Below are 19,702 nucleotides of genomic sequence, written 5' to 3'. Positions count from 1 at the left end.
AAAAGCGGTATGAAACAGAGAACTCTGCATTGTACTGACAAATCACTCCATCCCATTTTAGAAAGAACAGGAACTGTTCTGTGGGTTGCTTAATGGCGTATGACACAACATTTTCATTTTATATTTGGAAATGAAATTGCTGTGAGGCTACAAATAACTCAAAAGTAGAAAAATGCTACCACAAACTTTTCATAAACCAGTTCTATCGATGTGTGCCACTTATGTACTTAATGATCTTTGGTTCACAAAGCCATTCAGCTACAGCCATTATCGTTCTGAGCCTCAGGCCCATCCCACAGGGCAGGCAGAACAGTGGTCGGTGAGAAGGAAACCCACTGAGAGGCCAGGATTTGCCTGAAGTCAAGTGTTTCCATTTCTACCAACACTGCAAGTTCCCATATTATTTCCCCCTGGTCTGATGACTAATTTTGCCAAGTTCACCACTGACTCTTGAAATGGAGTCTTGTGATAATTTCAGGAACCTCAAGAAATGATGATGTTGAACCTCAGTTCAGTCATTTTTCCACCTTAAAAAGCAATGTCTCTATTCCACAGCTCCAGAGCTACTAGGGCAGAACTACAAGGGGCTTTGCTGGATTTCTGCTCAAATGCAGAACTTCCTATGGACATTCACCAGACTCACAGTGATCATATCTTCATCAGGAAACATAAAGAAGTTTCCCTAAATTAGTCCAACGAGGACTGTGAAATTTATGAACTACAAAATGCATGTTTGAATGCATTACTGGTGAGTATTCATATTCCAGAGACCCAGAGATTTCTCCTCCTATCCCTTCTCCTCAAAGTCCTTCCCCAGCTCCCTCATGGTCTTCCAAGTACAATCCTGGGAATTCCCACCCTGGCCTCCATTCCACCCTCCAGGAGGAATTTGAGTCTGTTTAACTGGCCTGTTTGTCACCCAGAGGAAGTTGCAAAATTGACTAAGCCTCCTTTGTGACTTTCAAAGAAGTCTCTTTTCAGTTTAAACACTATGAATGACTATGGGGCACTTTCTGTCTGCATAATGGTGAACAAAACAGAGTCCCTGCCCTGAAAGGATTATCACCTAGCAGGGGAGAGCAACAGCCAGTGAGAAGAGAAGCCCTTCTGTGGAGACACCTCTTTACACACGCTAAGTGCTCTGAAGGCAGTGAGTGGAGCTGTGATAGCTAGAAGCTGGTGGCAGTGTGGGAAATGACCCACTTGGATTGGGATGAGAGTGAGGTTTCTGTGAGATGACAACTGAGGCATGAATTGAAGGATGAGGAAGAGCAGCCAGCCCCACGGTGGCTGTGCCCGCAGAGGTGCTTGGTACTCACAGACTCAGGGGCTTTGATGAACACTTTACTCCTCCCCAGCTGGAACTGGTCGCTGTCCATGTTGACGGACTGCAGCAAGTGGAGGACGCCTTGCTTTTCATCTCCTCTCCACACAGGCCAGGTGGCTTTGGTCAGAATGGCATACCTGCGAGGACAGGCAGGAAGAGATCAGACTCAGGTTGGACCACCGGGGCTCTGTGGGGGGTGAGGCAGCAAGAGTCCTGCTGTCATCCAGGTACTGGGAACCCACTCACTTCCACTCAGAGCTGCAGGGATGGACCTTGATGATCTCAAGCCTGAGATGCCCATTAAAGAGCTTCCTCCACACTCTCCCTATCCCACGGTTTCCATGTTAACATCCTGATGAAAATCAGCATTCCCTTTACCACTGTCTACAAATAGCCCTGCTGAAGGTCACTTGTGACACTCTTCAGGCAAAAATGAATGGTATTTTCTCAATACTAATCTCTCCTGACTTCAGAGCACTTAACAATTAATGCAAAGAACTTTATAAAGCTCCCTATAAGCAACTGTTACAACTACTATGTATCAAATTTCGGCCTGGACGTTCTGTGCATCCTGAGTCATAGGGCCAAAATGACCTGATCTTGGTCATCTCCAATCTCATCTCTTCTACTCTGCTCTTGACTCACTATGTTCCTTCCAAGCACAGCCTCTTCTTCACACACACTAAACTTTCCCTCCCCCAGAGCCTTTGACCATGCTGTCCCCTCCACAAGCTGTGCTGTTCTCCTAACTCCTCACTTGGCTGGTTTCTCCTACTCAGGGTGACACAGCTTCAGGGACACTCAGAGAGGCCTTCTTGGGCCACCTAATCAAAAATTACTCCCCTATTATTTTCCCTGATAGCAAACAGCAGTTTTCTTTCAGACCACGTACCATCATGCATAATTATATTACTGTTTGTGTTGACCTCATTGTCATGTGCTTCCCCCATGAGAACGACAGCCCCATGAGTGGATGTGCCATCTGTGTGGCCAGGGTGTCCAGGTAGCACCTAAGCAATGACGGGCACATAGCAGTAAAAACTAACATGAATGGTTAGCACACAAAGCCTGCTTTCTCTGCATCAGATGCTATGATTTGTGCTTTAGATGCTTGATCTCATTTTAATCTTATAGAAAACTGATCTAGTTATTTTCCCTTTTGCTGAGTAGAAGGAAGAGGCAAAGAGGCATTTTTCCAAGGCTACTTAGCTATTTAGCATTGAATCTTCAATCATGCCACTTCAAATAAGCCACTGACTGGTTTATATGTAAATATTTCTTTTAAGATTATACAATATACTACACGTGCCTATGTTAGAAACATTACTATTATGTTAAAGGTTGACATAACTGAGGAGAGAGAAGTAAGTTATAGGATGCAAAATACAGAAGGAAACTTCAGAGGAGTGCTACCAGGCCTTGAAAGAACCACGGTCCCTTTTGTTTCCAGAAACTACTAACAAATTTTAACTGACTTGTGGCAACCAAAGGAGAAGGGAAACTGGAAAAGACCGGCCCTGCCTTCAGGGTCTAGGGCTTGAAGGGAGCTAGCTAGTTGGGAGTAAGGAGATTCTAAGAGCCCACACTGCTTCCACTAAGAGCCTCCCCCTAATATTGTCTGATGATATCTTAATTTCCTGGAGAAGTAAATCCTCCTGTTTCCTAATTAGAGATAAAAAGCTTAAAAGTAAAAATGCCTAGTTGAAGTTATGCATTAGCATGAATAAACTTCATATTTGGTATAATGATGTTGATTCAACAAATTAAGCCACACAGAAATGACTGAGAGCAGAACCTTTTTAAATGAGATTCAAAGAGTTATAAAAAGGTAGGAAGGAACTGGCAATCTAAATGGATGAGGGGGAAGAGTTCAGGAAGGGTAGGCGCAAGAAAGAAAAGACTCAACCTCAAGATGACAAATGTCTAAGAGGGCAATTTTGCCTGGCTTGACCTAATCAAAAGTTTATATATATATATAAATTATATAAGTAAACAAATCATATAAATATAATATATAAATATATTATATAAATATAATAAATATATATTTATATATTTATACAAATATAAATATACATATATTTATATGTATAACTGCCAATAGGTATCTCTATAGCAACTCACCTTTCTTTCCCTATAAAAATAATATTGGGTTTCTCTTATGTGGTCTCTTTTATAGTAAAGAACTCTGCAGACATTTTCTACCTCATTCTGACAAGGTCTCCAGTGGTGGGCGAGGGTCTTCAGAACACGTGGGAGAAGGCCTGATGCTTCCTGTGTTTTCATGAAGCTTGAGGCATCCTTACCCTAACCCTTTGGTTTCCATGGGGAGAGCAAGGCATAATTCTGGCACAATATCTCCACCCGGTTCACTATCTTTAACTCCAGGACAGAGTGGCAGGATTGGTGGTCACACAAGGTAATAGTCACACTACCTAACCTATACCTGTGATAATTTTGGAGAGATGGTGGTAACGGTTTATACTCCTTGATCAGGCATTCTCAGTTTAAAACTCAAATATGCCCATGTTTTCTCTGAAGGCCTTTGAGCTGGCTGTTCTCTCTGCCTGGAATTCTCTATGCTGCTCTTAGACTGGTAGGTTTTTTTGTTATCCCTCGGGTCACTGATTCAATGTTGCCTTCTCAAAAGAAATACAGCACAGAGTCCGGTGACCTCTAGTTGCTGGCCCTAGAGCAAGGACACAAGAATCCTGGCACCAGTAGGCAGCTGTCTACCATCCACACCTTCCTATTCTTTCTTTTCACTAGTCCACAGTACAAAATGCCTTTCCTGACAATGCATGCCTTTTCAACAACCCCACATTCTAAGGGACTGTTTCAAGGTCAAGGGAAGGATGCTTGTGAGGAAGCAGAAATTGTATATAAGATCACCTTTGCAAGTTTCTTGTATTTCTACAACATTTTTCTTCCTATGGGACAGAAACAATATTTAGGATTATTTTTCCACCTACAGTAAGGAATATATACTGCCTAGCTCAAAGAGGTATTTTCTGAAGAATTTAAAGGTATATTCCCATGCCAAGACTTAATGTGACAGCTATTCCTAACTGTTTTTTAAACACTTTCTAAAGGTGTGAAAGTTCAGGTGGGAAGGTGGTGAAGTGTTCTTTTTTTGCGGTACTGGGGATCGAACTCAGGGCCTTATGCTTGCGAGGCAAGCACTCTACCAGCTGAGCTATCTCCCCAGCCCGTGAAGTGTTCTTTCTACTACTCAAAGCAGTGCAGAATTGACTTCAAGAGCACATGGCCAACTGATGGGGGAATTAAGGCATCTTTCGAACTTTACTGTCTTACACTCAGTTAAGAAGGATAGTCTTGATAAAAATAAAGGATTTTCCCAAGGAGAAAAAAAGAACACACTCTAAACATCCAACTAATTTCTAAGCTACCTTGCACCCTAGGTAGTGTTGGAAACACTGCTCTATTTAGGCCTGTGGGCTTTCTTTCTAGGCAGGGTTGGATAATATATATGATGTAGATAGTTGTGCTGGGTAGTAATAGATCCTTTTCCTTTGGCTTTATTTCCTGTAGACACCTAGAAAGTAAAATTATAAATGAAGCCTTTTGTTTCGGCCTTGGAGAAAACAGAGATATGAAATAGTTCATTCACTTGCAGGGCCTCACTGGCTGAGAAAATTGTGGTCACCTCTAAATGAATTCTGCATGATTAGGATTCCATACTCCTTACGGAAAACAGTGTTGTCTCTAGAGAAATATTCCCTGTCACTGACATTTCTGAACTTCAAGTCAATTTTTAGTGGACCACTTAAAAGTAGCTTTATAATACTGTTGTGGGAGACTGGAAATAAACTTTTTTTTTTTATTGAAAAGCAAATGGTCTTTCAAACATTATTTTGATTCCCCTCCCAGTATTCTCAAACTAAGAGAAGTATGACAGCAATAAAAGATTCTGTTTTTTGGGGCTGGGGTTGTAGTACAGTGGTAGAGCACTTGCCTAGCATGTGTGAGGCCCTGGGTTTGATCTCAGCACCACATATAAATAAAATTAAGGTATTGTGTCCGCCTACAACTAAAACAAAATATTTTTTAAAAATCCTGCTTTTTATAAGACAGGGCTATTTGTCTCTTCTGAAAGCATGCAGGAGTGCAAAGAATGGAAGCATCCAAGAATAGGATCACATGAATGAAAATTCCTCAACACGAGGGACACAACAGTTTTTACCAAATGCTACTGATTGTGAGGAACACCACAAAGTAGTGTGTATGGCACTTGAGAGAGGCTCACTTAAGAAGCTACTGCAAACAAGTCACATAGTTTGCTCAGGGTCCCTTAGACAACTAAGATCCAGGGCATTCCTAAAAGCAGAAGATGAACCTCCTATTCTCCCAAGACTACAAAACTTCTAGACTTGCGTGTAGAAGTCAGGTTGGTTTGTTTTCTTTCTTTCTTTCTTTTTTTTTTTTTTTTTTTTTTGGTTCTTTTTTTTAATAAAATGGAAAGAAGGAGGTCTTTCAGTTTTTAACTATAGTGAGAGAACTTCCAAGTGTCAAATAGAGAGTTTAAGTATATGACATATATTAGAAGATTTAACATTTATAAAATTAAAACTACTGAAGTCAGACCTTTCTGAATTAGGAGAAGATAGAGGAAATGCTTTTTCAATCATTCTTTCCTATAGTTTATAAAAATGCTGTGCCCATTGGGAATATCAAGCAAGGTCTGAATATACTTTGGGTTGTCACAATAGGAAGGGGGCCGAACTATTGGCATCTGGTGGGTAGAGGCTGAAAAGTCAGCACAACATCCTACAATACACAGGACAGCCTCCTTCAATAAAAGTCATCCAGCTACAGATGAGAAATGCTACTCTAGTGTTTCTGAACAATTTAAGGAAGACTTAAGTCTTATAACTAACATGTAAGTTATTCCTTAGCAAATGAGTGATGCTGAGTGATATAAAAATCTCTATAAATTAATTTTTCTCAACTCCCTAATTACTTCTTTCATACAGTCTTACTTATACTATTGGTATATTGGCACTTTACTTCAGAAAACAGAGAGGGTGATTTTTTTTTTTTTTTGCATGTAGTTATGCATAATGACAGGATTTCTTGTTATGTGTTTGTACATGCACACAGTATACCAATATAATTTGGCCAATATCACTTCCCAGAGGGTGAATTTTATTCCTGGTCTAACCCATTCCTAAAATTATCAGGAAACCTGGATGTGTGGGAACTGAGGTAATGGAACTTTATTATATGGAATGATCAGCCCTTTCATAAAGACCCCAACTGGGGTCAGTTGCCCTAGTCTTATGGCCTAAGGAAGAACTTCTGAAAGTTCTATCTAGAAGAACTCTCTTATTAGAACTTACTAGAAGTAGTAGACTTAAAAGACCATGTTAGAGCTCCTTTCTAGCCTACAATTTCTTTGTTACGCTAAATTTGAATTTTAAAAAATCCTTACATCCTGCCTGTGTATCATATATCAGGAAGATGTAATTGTTTTCTGATTAAAAGGCTAAATTTGGATTACATCTCCTTTTTTGTCTTACTTCCCTATTTGTTAAAGGAAATTAAATATCTGTAGAATAGTAGACCACCACAGAATCACTAGAGAAGTTAGAAAGACATCATATTTTAAGGACATTCAACTTTATCCTTTTCAAAAACAAGCAACATAAAATAAGAACCTTTTAAGTATAAGGTCCTGTCTAATAGACCAAGGAAAATATAAAAATAGGTTTAAATCTAACATGAATTGTACAAAAATTTTGAAGTTAAATACTTTAAGCTTACTTCCAAAGTAGGTTAAATATTTTCCTACAGTTGTTTTCATACTGTTAACTTGCTTGTCAAGTTAGACCTCAGTCATGCCTATGTCATAATTATCAAGAATTCATGAACTTTGGCTGAATTCATGAACAGACTACTGAACACTGATGGCTACTGATGGATTCTGCAAAGAGTAATGGTTAAAAAATATTCTATTACAACTCACCAATAAACAGACAAAAAGTCCTAAAGAAAATGGGCAAAGGACTTGGACAGACTTTTCTCCAAAGAGGAAATACAAATGGCCAGTAAACACATAAAAAGATACTGCTGAATATCATTTGCCATCTGGGAAATGCAAATCTAAACCACAATGAGATACCACTTCACACCCACTAGGCGGCTTAGTCAGATATTAGCATATGTTGACAAGGATTGGGAGCAATCGGAACCCTCAAATACTGCGGGTGGGAATGTAAAGTGGTGCCTCCGCTTCAGAAAACAACTTGGCAGTTCCTCAAAGAGGTTAAACATAGAGTTACCTTGTGAATCAGCAAGTCCACTTTTAGGTATATTCTCAAGAGAAATGAAAACACACGTCCACACAAAAACTTGTACATGAATTTTCAGAGCAGCGTTATTCACAAGGGCCAAAAAGTGGAAACAATCGTTCACCAGTTGGTGAATGAACAAGTAAAACATGGTCTATCTACACAATAATCAAACACAAACACACTCGCCAATAGATGGGAATGATGCACAGAAGGCTATGATATGGACAAATCTTGAAAATGCTCTGCTAAGTGAAAGAAGCTGGTCATGAGAACTTGTATCAGATTGTTTTTAGGAAGAGACCAGCATAGACAAATCTAGAGTAACAGGAAGTAGAACAGTGGCTGTGCAGGTCAGGGGAGAGAGATGAGGTTGGTAGCTAAGGAGCGTGGGCATCTTCTCAGGGTAGGAGCATGCTCTAGTTGTGATGGATGCACAACTCGGAGGATGTAGTAAAGGCTGTTGAACCATGTACTTTAAGTGGGTGAATTCCATGTGATTATATCTCAATTAACTTGTTTAAATAAAATAAAGTCCAGAGTCACTGGTGCATTACCTCTGTAGGAATTTCTGGAAGATGCGCCGATAGGCATAGCCAGCTCTTCTCACTCGGATGTTTTCTTTCAAACCCAGATATTCCACTTGATGTTTTACCCTACAAAAGAGAAAATGGCACCTGGCATTACTAGAGAATCCTTGCTTCCTATACACTTACTGAGCTACAGGGAAACATATTAAAAAAACATAATTTATAGTATTCAGACACTAAGCTGACCTCTCGGATCATATATTAATTTTTGAAATATTGTGAAACATTGCAATTATGTAAGAGGACATTACATACTTATTTCAAAGAATAATGGTAAAATAAAAACTCAAAGTCAGGTGTGATGGTGCACAACTGTTGTCCCAGCTATCTGGGAGGCTGAAGTAGGAGGATTGCTTGAGCCCAGGAGTTCCAGGCCAGCGTGGGCAACATATCGAGACCTCATCTCAAAAAACAAATAAAAACAAACAAAGCCCCATAAACCTGTTACCTGGATTATGAACAAGAATATTGTTTTTTTCAAAAAAATGAAGGAGAGAACTTTTAAGTTTAAATTTTAAGTTTTGAATTAAATTATACTGGAGTTGTTTTTATTTTTGTACCAGGAACTGATCCCAGGTGTGCTTAACCACTGAGCCACATCCCCAGCCCTTTTTATTTTATTTTGCGACAGGGTCTCAAAAGTTGCTCAGGAACTTGTTAAGTTGCTGAAGCTGGCTTTGAACTCATGATCCTCCCGCCTCAGCCTCTCGAGTTGACAGGTTTACAGGAGGGCATCACTGCTCCTGGTATTGGAGCCATTTTTGATATTGAATCTTAAGTTCTACATTGATTCTAGACTTTGTGAGATGATTGTTCTAGGATTTTTCTAATCCAAGTTAAGAAAAGTATATGAAGCTATTAATTTCAAATGCCAAAGTTAAAATGGTTTAAAATATATTTGAATGATAGTTTTGGCTGATTTTTATAAAAGTGAAACAGTATATTTTGGAAAATGGATGCAGAGTACCAGTAGGTGGATGTTGCCACACAGGCATTTTCCTAAAAGAATACAAGCCCCATGCCCAACGCCTTGGAGGTGCTGGCTTGAGAGGTCTGGCAGATGGGAAGATGGGGGACATGTACATTGTGAAAATTAATCCCTTGCTGAGCAGCAGTGTCCTGAACACCCGAAGACAGGTTTTGAACACTTGTCTCATCATCCACGGAAAGAAACATTGGGCCTGGGCTGCATATGATGCAGGCTGGCTGAACAGATACTTGGACACATGGTACTTTAGGAAATTAGAAATTAAAAGGAAAATCGCTTTTGAAGATGGGATGTGGGAATTGTGCTCTGGTTGGAAGGCAGCTTCCTCATGATCCCCATTTGGTACATTTGATCAACCACACTAATGATGGATTCCAGAGGGTGGATTCACACTAATGCTGAAAAAGTCATTAGAAGTCCCCTCACTCAAGCTTCACACAGGGTCCCAACATCTGTCTCTTCAGCAAAGCTTTCATGGAAACCATATTTCCAAATAAGCCTCATACTTGTTGATGACTACTATAGACCCTGTCCCCAAAAAAGGCAACAGTGATTCCTTGCACACAGCCAGGACAGTGGCGAAGAGCAAGGTTCTGGAGCTGGTTGCTGTGTACTCGTGGTCCTGTTCCTATGTAGCCTCTCTGTGACTCAGTTACCTCTTCTGTAAAATGAGGATGGTGATAAATTACTAGATGAGTGCCTTCCCTCTAAGTCACTTAGTTCCCGGCATGAATGATGTAAAGCTGTTAATATTGTAATACATTCCCAGCTATGCTAAGTACACTGGGATGGGAAAATAGACAAGGAAATGGATTTCTCACACAGCAGGATTCTTAGAAGAAGGTTTCATGCCTCAAGGATGAGTTGGAATTTATCATGTGCAGAGGAGAAGGAAAAGAGCCTGAGAAAGGCAAAGCCTGCAGCATGGGGTGCTGGGAGGTGAGGACAGGGGCGATGAAGCTTGAAGTGGGGAGAGACTTTCATGGGAGGGATGAGGAGTCACAGTGAGCGATGTTTAAAGAGCCTCAAGTCAGTCTTCTTTGAGTTGACAACCACACAGGTTGCCTCCTCCAAGATGACTAACTTTTAAAAAGTCCTTGTATGGAAGAATCAATATTTAATATCCACATTTGCCTGGATAAGGTACAGAGAGAAAAAGAGAAAGAGACAGAGGGAGATGTGGCAGAGGTGGAGGGACAGATCTGTTCAACTAAAGTGGCAGAAACTGATTCTGGAAAATAATTAATTTTCCATTCTTCTGTCCTCCAAATCTGAAACTCACCACTGGCCTTTTTTCTAGTAAGGGAAACACAAACAAAATGCCTGTTTCCAGCGTTTGCTCTTTTGACAGTACTTTTCACGAATACCAGCATCAGGCCAAGCTGCCAAGGCAGGGATGTACCACCCATTGATTCAAGCAGAAGCATGCCTTTCTCATGAATCATGTTCAAATGCTGTTTTATTCATCATTTTTGCCCCACCTTCAGGAAATGGTCTTATAGAAATTTCCTTCAGTAGAACAATCAGTCTAACAAATCCTGTAATGTTTAAAATTTTATATCACTGAAGAACCCAAGTTGATTTTTGCACATTCCTAGAGCGCTGTCACCTCCTCAGTAGACCCTGGCTAGACACCACCCAGTTGTTCCCCTGGTTGTGCCATTTCTGTCTCTAGGGAGGGATTCTTTCCAAGGCTGTCCTCAGCCATTAACTCAAGTCGGCCAAGGCCTGGGAACTTCACGAGGGCAGCAATTCTAAATCCAGGGCAAGCAACTTTGCCAGAAGCCAAACAAAAACACATTTGCAACAGGAAAAGAAAAAACCCCACACCCCACAAACTTGTTGAATGAGCAACCCTCTCTGCAGAGAAGCTTAATTGAGCACGTAACCCTTGCCAGAGACGCATGGTGCCCTCTCACGGCCCCACATACACACTCACAGAGGGAGTGAAATCACCTGCTGCTGACAAATGTGCCCCAGGATTGAGCGGGGAGTCCCAGGAAGCAATCCTGCTGATACACACATAAACACTGACCAACTCACTCCTCAGCATCTTTAAACCCATTTACATGACCGCTTATCATGCTCTTTGCTGAAATTCAAATAAAGGGAGTCACTAAAGAAAAAATACGAAAAGAAAAGAAAGAATAAAAAGAAAGAATACAAGAAAGCCCTATGAGGATTTACTAATGAAATGTATCACTGTCTTACTTGAAGGATTTTCTGATATTCCAATAAATCAGGCTGGAATTTACAACAAGTTAGAATCAGGGCTGGGGAACTTGCAAGCAGCAGCGACGGCACCACTTCCCACTTCCAAATCAAAGGGGCTTTTAGCAGAGTTAACTCTGTGGGCTAGGGCAGGGTGTGCTGGGCAGGGTGCTGAATTTATGGGGCAAAATTATATATTTTTATTTAAGATTATTTGATGGGAAGAGAAGATGGACAGTTTGAAATGGGCGAAGAATGGGCTTACGTGCCCATTAGCAATACTTCGGCTCCCAAGACTCTCTTGTAATTTATTTCTGAGGTTGCCTATGAGACCATGCATCTTGTGTATGTGTTTGCATGTGGTGGTGGTGGGGGAGATGTGCACACATAGGTATGGAAAGGGTGAGTGTAATAGTGACACGGGGACAGAGCAGACTAACCATGGCAAGCGATTTTCACAGTGCTCATTCTGTCAGAATGGAGATCCTATTCTAGAATGAACCTTAGTTTAAAAGAGCAAGAAACTGAGGAGGGAGGGGATACGGTAGTTAGTGATAGACCAGGACACAACTTCCAAATCCTGTGCTGCCCCTGGCTCAAGATCAGAGGTTCTCAAGATGTGATGCATCATAAGCCACTGTCACCAGCATGGTTTTTGAAAACGCATATCCCTGGAACCCTCTCTTCAGGGCCACTGAATCAGAAACCCTGGAAGTGGAGCCCAGCAATCTTTGAGTTTTTTGTTTTGTTTTGCTTGTTTGGCACCAGGGATTGAACCCAGGGGTGATTAACCACTGAGCCATATCCCCAGCCCTTTTTATTTTTTATTTTGAGACAGGGCTTCGCTAAGTTGCTCAGGGCCTTGCTAAGTTGCTGAGGCTGACTTGAACTTGCAATCCTCATCCCTCAGCCTCCTGAGCCTCTGAGAATACAGGAATATTCCACAATCCCAGTGAGACATCTGAGTTTTAACAAGTTCTTCAGCGGTTCATAAGCACACTCAAGTTTAAGAACCAGTGTAGGAAGGCAAAAGAAGATGTTTTCAATTTTCAGGAGGGAAGAGATGATAATGCCGCTAGTCTTGGCCTCAAAGGAGAAACTGAAACACACATTTCAGAAAAGTAAAGAACAAATTAAGCATGCCCAGGTCAAAAACTAAGAAGGGAAATGATCAAATCCCATGTCTTAGAGGCACTGCTGAAAGAACAGGACCATTAGCTCATACAAGAGAAGATCAAGGGAACCACGACGGTGGCCTTGAAACAACAGGAGAGCTAGAAAGTGGAAAAGTAATCAGTGAGGAAGTAGCTCACGTGCCTAGCACACGCGAGGTTCTAGGTTCAATCCCTAGTACTTCAAGAAAAAGAAAAAAAAAAGGTAGTGAGAATAATGTAGAGACTAGGATTTAGGCCATAGTGACTTAGAGAAAGAAGTGCCCGAGTGAGAGTTGCCCACAGATGGGCTTATCACCTGGTTGTGAGTTTCTCATCAGAAGATATGATGGGAAGAACCTCAAACCACATTTAAAAATTTCAGAGATTCAATGGAAGAGAGGCCATAGGAAACTGCATCTACCGATGAGCTTATTCAGAAAGTCCAGGACCATGACACGGCCGGTCAGAAGCTCAGTGCAGCAGCAGGGCTCCCTGAGATGAGAAGACAGACTCAGACTGCATCATGACATGGTAGATGGGAAGAAGGACCTTCAGAGAGTGACTGTGTGGCCTGGGTGGGGATTTGTTTTTTTTTAACTATCTTTTCCCTCCTATAAAGGATCAAGTATTTATTATCTGCCACGGTTGATGGAGGATCCTGCTAGTAGGTTGGGATATGGACCTATACAATCTCTGAAAGGAAGTAATCAGCAGCTGTGAATTTTAATCCTGGTCTTCCTGTTGTTAAACCTTTGATTTAGTCACGTGATGCCTAAAAAAGTCTATTGTCTTTTCTCCAAGAGAGAAGAAAAGAGGTGGCATTCTAGTAGGCTCATGCTCTGGGATGTGGTCATCTGAGGGTAATGACCTGGGTCCACTCTGCAGTTCAAGTAACCCCACCACAAGATCTTCCTCCACCCACTGTCCATGGACTATGAGGTCTGGCTTCCTAGGAACATGTGTCTGGATACCCAGATGGATATCCTCTAGTCAATACCTTATTGGTTTTCAACTTAACACCCCGCTTTTCAAGCTTAGGTTAGGGTCCTAAGTACAATTCGTGGGAGGAGCAGTGACATGGGCTTCCTCAAAAGACATGGGCTTACCAAGCCTCATTGTGCCCACAGGTTTCCCTCCAGCCTCATCCCTCCCAATCCCTCTGCTCCTTCTCCTGGTGCTTCAGTGGAATCCAGTAACCCCCAGCATGTCCTGTATTGTCTGAGCTCCAGTGATTTACAGATTGCTTTTCAACCTGCTCTTTAGCCCTTCCCTTCTAGACCCAAGCCAAGCATCCTGGACCTCATCCTATGGGTACCAGGCAGGAGCTGAGCACCAAGAATATCTGAATTAATTAATTAATTTTTAATTAATAAATGACTAAATTTTTAATTAATAAATTAATTTTTAAACCATCGCAACTTTATAGTATTAAGGTTTTGGTTTTTCCATCTGCCACCAGACTAGCCACGATCAAAATTATAAATTACTAATTCTGAATAGAATGGCATTAATAGGAAGATTAGGGAAGGGGAAAGATGTATAGGCTTTGTTGTGATAAATTCAAGACGCAGGCACAGATGATAAGCATGCATGGGCAACTGGAACTGCTCCTGCCTGAGGTGGCTCACAGTGGGCAGAGGGTAGAGCGTGCCAGAGCCCCAGGCCAGCCTCCACCTCCCCTCCTACCAGACACCATACCTGCTTTCCTCCCAGTCTCTAGGCTTCTTGGTTTCGTTTGGTTTTATGCAGCGAATATAGTGGGGTGTACATTTCATCAGGGTGCTCACAAGATCATTGGCTTGTTTCTAGACAGGAAGAACGATATCAGTTAAAAATGTGGAACTTTTTCTAAAGTGAGTCCAACTTTCAAAGGAGACCTGTGAAAGTCTAACTATGGTAAAATATAGCTAGAAATTAATCTTCATGACAATTTGTTCATTAAGCATAGATCAGGTCTACTAAGCATTCTTAAAGCTCTGCCGATTTTTATGATGATTTTTTCCACTCTTAAATGGGTTGGAAATTTGATCGTTGAAAGCAACCAAGCATTTTTAGTACAGTTAATAAAACAACCAGAAAAACAAAAAAACCCAAGTAATCTACACATACAATTCTTTTCATGGGGTACAAGGAAGCATGTTAATTACTAACAAATTAAGTTCAATTTATGTTGATAGAGGGCCTTTGCAAATTCATTGTTCTCATAAAAAAAGAAAAAAAAAAAAAAAAAAACTACAAATGAGTATGAAAATCTCTGAATCCCCTGCATTCTCTTTCTTGGAATCTAATCAACAAATAATCACCTTATTAAGATGATAAAAATTCATCATTGAAAGTTGTGAACATGATAAAAATCTCCAAATTTAAAACTTCTCGTATGCCACTTAAGTCTGCTTCTTCCTCAGTATGTACCTTTATAAACCTGTAGACTCTGAGCACTTTCCTTGTGGTACATCCCTTATTCCTTCACAAAGCTAAAACACTCCAAATAAAACCGTTATTAAAGGCTACCTGAAACAGAACTGAGTTCAAACAGGAAAAACTACATAAATAAAGCTGGAATTGCTCAGGATATATTTCAAATCATGGGAATCTTGTGTTTTGTTTGAAGAAATAGGAATCAAGCTCATGTCAGCATTCCCACCACAGCTGAGTACACCCTGTGAGCCCACGGATGTGGCACATGATAACTGTCCCTCCAAGTGAATCAGGGTGAAAAGAGAAAACCTCTAAAAGGAAAGAGCAAAGAGGGATCTCCAAAGCTGGGAAACCATCCCAGTCAGCAGAAGGGATTTGCTTGCAATAGGGATTTGCTCCCTCAATTAGGGCTTTTCTGTTTTCATGGGTTTGGGAAATCTGAAACCCTTGAGAAAAACCATTGGGTATGTTCAAAGCAAGATGCTCATTGGTGAATTAAGTTCTCTATTTAGATGTGTAGAAAACAGCCTTCTTTGCACTGATTGAAATGGAGGACAGAGCTGAAGGTCGCCCTATCAAAGTGAAGCCCTCTCAAGAAAAAGCAAATTTGATGCTATAGACTGCACTTGGAAAATCCTTTCAAGGCTTCTATCTTGAGGAATCATTGCAATAATAGTTAATGATATCTGCAAAATACTGTGGAAATGGAAGATACAAGACTAGCGTCATGACTCTGTATCTTCAAGAGGTGTCTTAGAGGAGACATAAAAAGCAGGGAGAATTTTATTCCTGATACATCACCAGGTAGACAGAGGTCAACAATCCACTAAAGATGGTATGATCAGGGGTGAGAATAACCCCTTTGCATAAGATGGCTGACTTCAGCTTGACCTCCCTAGACAATGGCCTGAAATCTGTCATCCCAAACATTTGGAGTAGCTCAGAAAGGTAGCAATTTTGAATATTCAAGAAGACACCAATATGAAGGAAAGAAAGGGAAGGTGAGAGAGGCCTTTATCCCCATTCTTCTGTTTATAGGGTAATAATCCAGACCACCTGGAAGTGAGTCATTTGCAACCTTGATGATCTGAACCCCTTGGCTCTGAATGTGACAGTCTTATGACTAGATTTTCCAGCCCAGAGCAAATTCTTATCCAGAACCTGGAAGTGAAGCCATGAGTCAGAAACAGACATTAATATCTGAGGCCTCACGGAAACATCACCTATTCCCTGCCCTCAACCCTTTGCTGCAGAGGATTATCCCAGTGGTTGCCCTGGGGCTATTAAGATTCTCCAGCTCTTTGAACATGAGGTACCTATAATTCAGAGGACTCTGCCCTCCAGCTCAGAACATAGCCTGCAAAGTCAGGCGGGATGTCCAGTGCCTGCAGTCCCACCTCCTTGGGAGGTTGAGGCAGTAGGATCCCTTGAGCCAGGAGTTCGAGGTCCACCTAGGCAACACAGTAAGACTGTCTTAAAAAACAACAAAACCCAACAAAGCTGGGCCTGGAAGCACATGCCTGTAATCCCAGTCACTCAGGAGGCTGAGGCAGGAGGATCCCAAGTTCAAGGCCAGCCTGGACAACTTTAGTGAGACCCTGTTTCAAAATAATTTTTTTAAAAAAGAACTGGGGATGTAGCTCGATGGTAGAGCACTTGTCTAGTACATGTGAGGCCCGGGTCTAATTCTTAGCATCACAAAAGACAAAACCAGAAAAGCACCAACTTGCACCTGGTTTCCTTTACAAAACCTGAAGGCTCCTCTTGGCTGGAATCTTCCGCTGCTATGAGCTTCCACTGATGGTTTCCTTTACTCCAGCCAGTATCTTTGCCCTCAGGAAGTTTACCAGGTGCTGAGGAGGCAGGCTTAGCCCCATGAAGCCTTGGAGTTGAAGAGCCAGAGAACAACAAGGACAGCACCAGTCATGGTATCCATGAGGCTGCGCTTATCCAGGAAGGCTCAGTGAAAGGACGCCATGGATTTAGACACAGAATGAACAAGGAGGAAGGGCCATCTGCGGGGGATCCAGCACATGCACATAAAAATGTCCCTTCAGAATTAAGCAGAGATGAATCAGGTATAATGGTGTATCCTGCAATCCCAGGGACTCAGGAGGTTGAGGCAGAAGGACCCCAAGTTTAAGGCCAGCCTCAGCAATTTAGCGAGACACAGTGTCAAGATAAAAAATGCAAAGGGCTGGGGATATAGCTAAGTGGTAAAGCAACCCTGGGTTCAACTCCTAGTAATATTAAAAAAGAAAGAAAAAGAAAGAAAATTAAATAGACACAAATATGATGTAGGGAGGGAACTGACAAGGCATATAAGAGAAACTAACAGTCATTTTGTATAGACTATGCTTCAAGTGTTGTGTTAAATGCTTTAAATGAATTATTAAATTTAATCATCACATCAACCCCTTGAGATAGGTACTAAGCTCTCCATCTTACAGATAAGCCAAAGAGGCACTGAGAGCTAAAGTAACAGCCTGGTAATCAAGCAGACAGTGAAAGTCAGAGCTGAAATTAAACATAGGCAATTGAAGCCCAAAGCCTACTATCAACCACTGAATGACCTCTTTGTAAAGTTGGAGAGGTATTTAACTGGCATGATATTTAAGAAAATATTTTTAACTGGAAATGATCTTAGAAAATAGTTCACTGACTACTCAGTTACATGATCAAGTTTACTTGACATAACCTCTCAATTCAGAGTATAATTAGGAACAAAGAATTTCACAATGCAATGGCTCAGATAATATAGAGTACTCACTACCCACAGGGAACTCCAGCAAAGCTCTAAGACTTCCTTCTGACTTCAAGACACCATGTGGCCAGATGTGTCTGTAATTCCCAACAAGGAGGGGAAATGCAAGACCCAGTGAGAAGGGATGCAGGCTGGGCCCTCCTAGAGAAGTCCAGCCTCATAGACACCGTGACTGGTGCTGTCCATTCTCTTCTCTGGCTCTTCATCTGCAAGGCTTCAAGGGGCAAAGCCTGCCTCCCCAGCACCTGGTAAACTTCCTGAGGGCAGAGACCCTGGCTGGAGTAAAGGAAAACATCAGTGGAAGCTCATAGCAGCGGAAGATTCCAGCCAAGAGGAGCCTTCAGGTTTTGTAGAGGAAACCAGGTGCAAGTTGGTGCTTTTCTGGTTTTGTCTTTTGTGATGCTAAGAATTAGATCCGGGGCCTCACATGTACCAGACAAGTGCTCTACCATTGAGATACACCCCCAGTCCTTTTAAAATTTTTATATCGAGTCTTTACCCTAAAAGATAAAGCAGAATTTTAGGCAAGTAATGTTCCGTACTTGGCAAATTTTGGAACCTGGCCTGGAAAACTGTCATCACGATCCGAAACATGGCTCTGAACCACAAAACTTGTGATCATTTAACATAAGTTCTTCCAGATTTGTAGAAAGTAGCTGACTGTCATCTGCTTACTATGAGGTACTTAATATCCATTTGGGTTTTCAGAACAGCTAAGTCAAATTCAGCTTGCATCCTGTGACCTTTTTACAAGTAGCCTATTACTTCTGGGCATTTCTGTGCCATTCCATTGCCCCCTTCTGGCCTGGGGGTACAGTTCCTGACTCCTAGGGAACCCTAACTCTTATAGGAACCTATAAACTTTCCCAAATAGAACGAACCTTTATTTTGCTTCCAGCAGTAGTTGGGCGCCCTTTCTTGTCAGCTTGCAGATTTTCAGGAAATAAAGATTTTATAAAAGGTCTGGAAAAGGAGAGAGAGAGAATGGGTTAGCAATCTGTAAGTGCCTTGGTGGCTAAAAGCCTACTTCTGTAGAGAAAGGGGTGGGGCACTGTCCAGAAGCACATAACCTTGGCCACTGAGAGGTCATCTGACTCACAGCGCAAGCCAGAAAGATGTGACTCAGGGGAAATGAACAACTGACAAAAGGCACAAAGAAGGATTTTTAACATGAAAAACTTTTAAACCCTGGCTTTCGTACATCCCCACCCACTGGATGTGAGGTACACCTAGAAGATAGAACACATCAGAGGCAAGCGGATATGGGTTTAGGAAGACAGACTGGAATTTAAGGAATTGTGTGGAAAGTCTGGATTCAGCAAAGAGGTCACTGTGCTCTGGTGCAGGGTTTATGAGCCTGGACAGGAGCTGATGGTCAGAGCTGGAAAATACTTTGTTGAAAGTGGGTGTCCTACACTTTGGAGGGTACTTAGTGGCATTAGTGGTCTCTGCTCACAAATACCAGTACCACCTGGTCTTCACTGCCACACAGAAAACCTTCATTAACTGCTCTGAGTATGTGCAATTCCAAGCAGAACAACAGCAGGTCTCCAATGCTTCACTGGCTGGATGTCTGTCCTCAGTAGTTCTAACTGAGCTGCTTGTGCTGACGTGCCTGCCTCACCAGACACAGGGAAGGGGCAGTGTCTTAGTTACTTTAGTGCCTCGGGTGTCTGAAGCATGGCATGGTACACAGTTGCAGCTTAATAAATATTTTCTGAGTGAATGAAGTGATCCATGTAAGTTGGCAATGTAACACTCAAACTCATTTCCTCTTAAGTGACTTTCTGAGTATCTAGAATTTTCCCAGAATCCCTCACCCCTGGCAATCTGCTTTTAACTTAACCAGACGTAATTATAGACACTTGCAGCCAATACGTTTACAAAACAGTGCACCATGTCTATATGACAGGAGTTTATGTGGAACCATCCATTGTAC

The 19,702-nt window shown here is 41.6% G+C and overlaps 1 protein-coding gene across 1 annotated transcript in view; it reads right to left on the bottom strand.

The window, feature by feature from the left end:
* Myo1e (myosin IE) overlaps positions 1 to 19,702 on the bottom strand; it is a 188,536-nt gene that overhangs the window by 35,775 nt on the left and 133,059 nt on the right. Inside the window, exons 16-19 of the mRNA XM_047538322.1 lie at positions 18,645 to 18,726; positions 14,280 to 14,386; positions 8,196 to 8,294; positions 1,320 to 1,464 (exon numbers count right to left, since the gene is read on the bottom strand). Coding sequence (XP_047394278.1) covers positions 1,320 to 1,464; positions 8,196 to 8,294; positions 14,280 to 14,386; positions 18,645 to 18,726 — 433 coding nt within the window. The remainder of the gene's footprint in view (positions 1 to 1,319; positions 1,465 to 8,195; positions 8,295 to 14,279; positions 14,387 to 18,644; positions 18,727 to 19,702) is intronic.

This window comes from Sciurus carolinensis, chromosome 2, assembly GCF_902686445.1.
Source record: "Sciurus carolinensis chromosome 2, mSciCar1.2, whole genome shotgun sequence".
In the NCBI taxonomy this organism is placed as follows: Eukaryota; Metazoa; Chordata; class Mammalia; order Rodentia; family Sciuridae; genus Sciurus; species Sciurus carolinensis.
The sequence above is the reverse complement of the archived record's forward strand: the minus strand, read 5'-3'. Positions and strand labels throughout refer to the sequence as shown.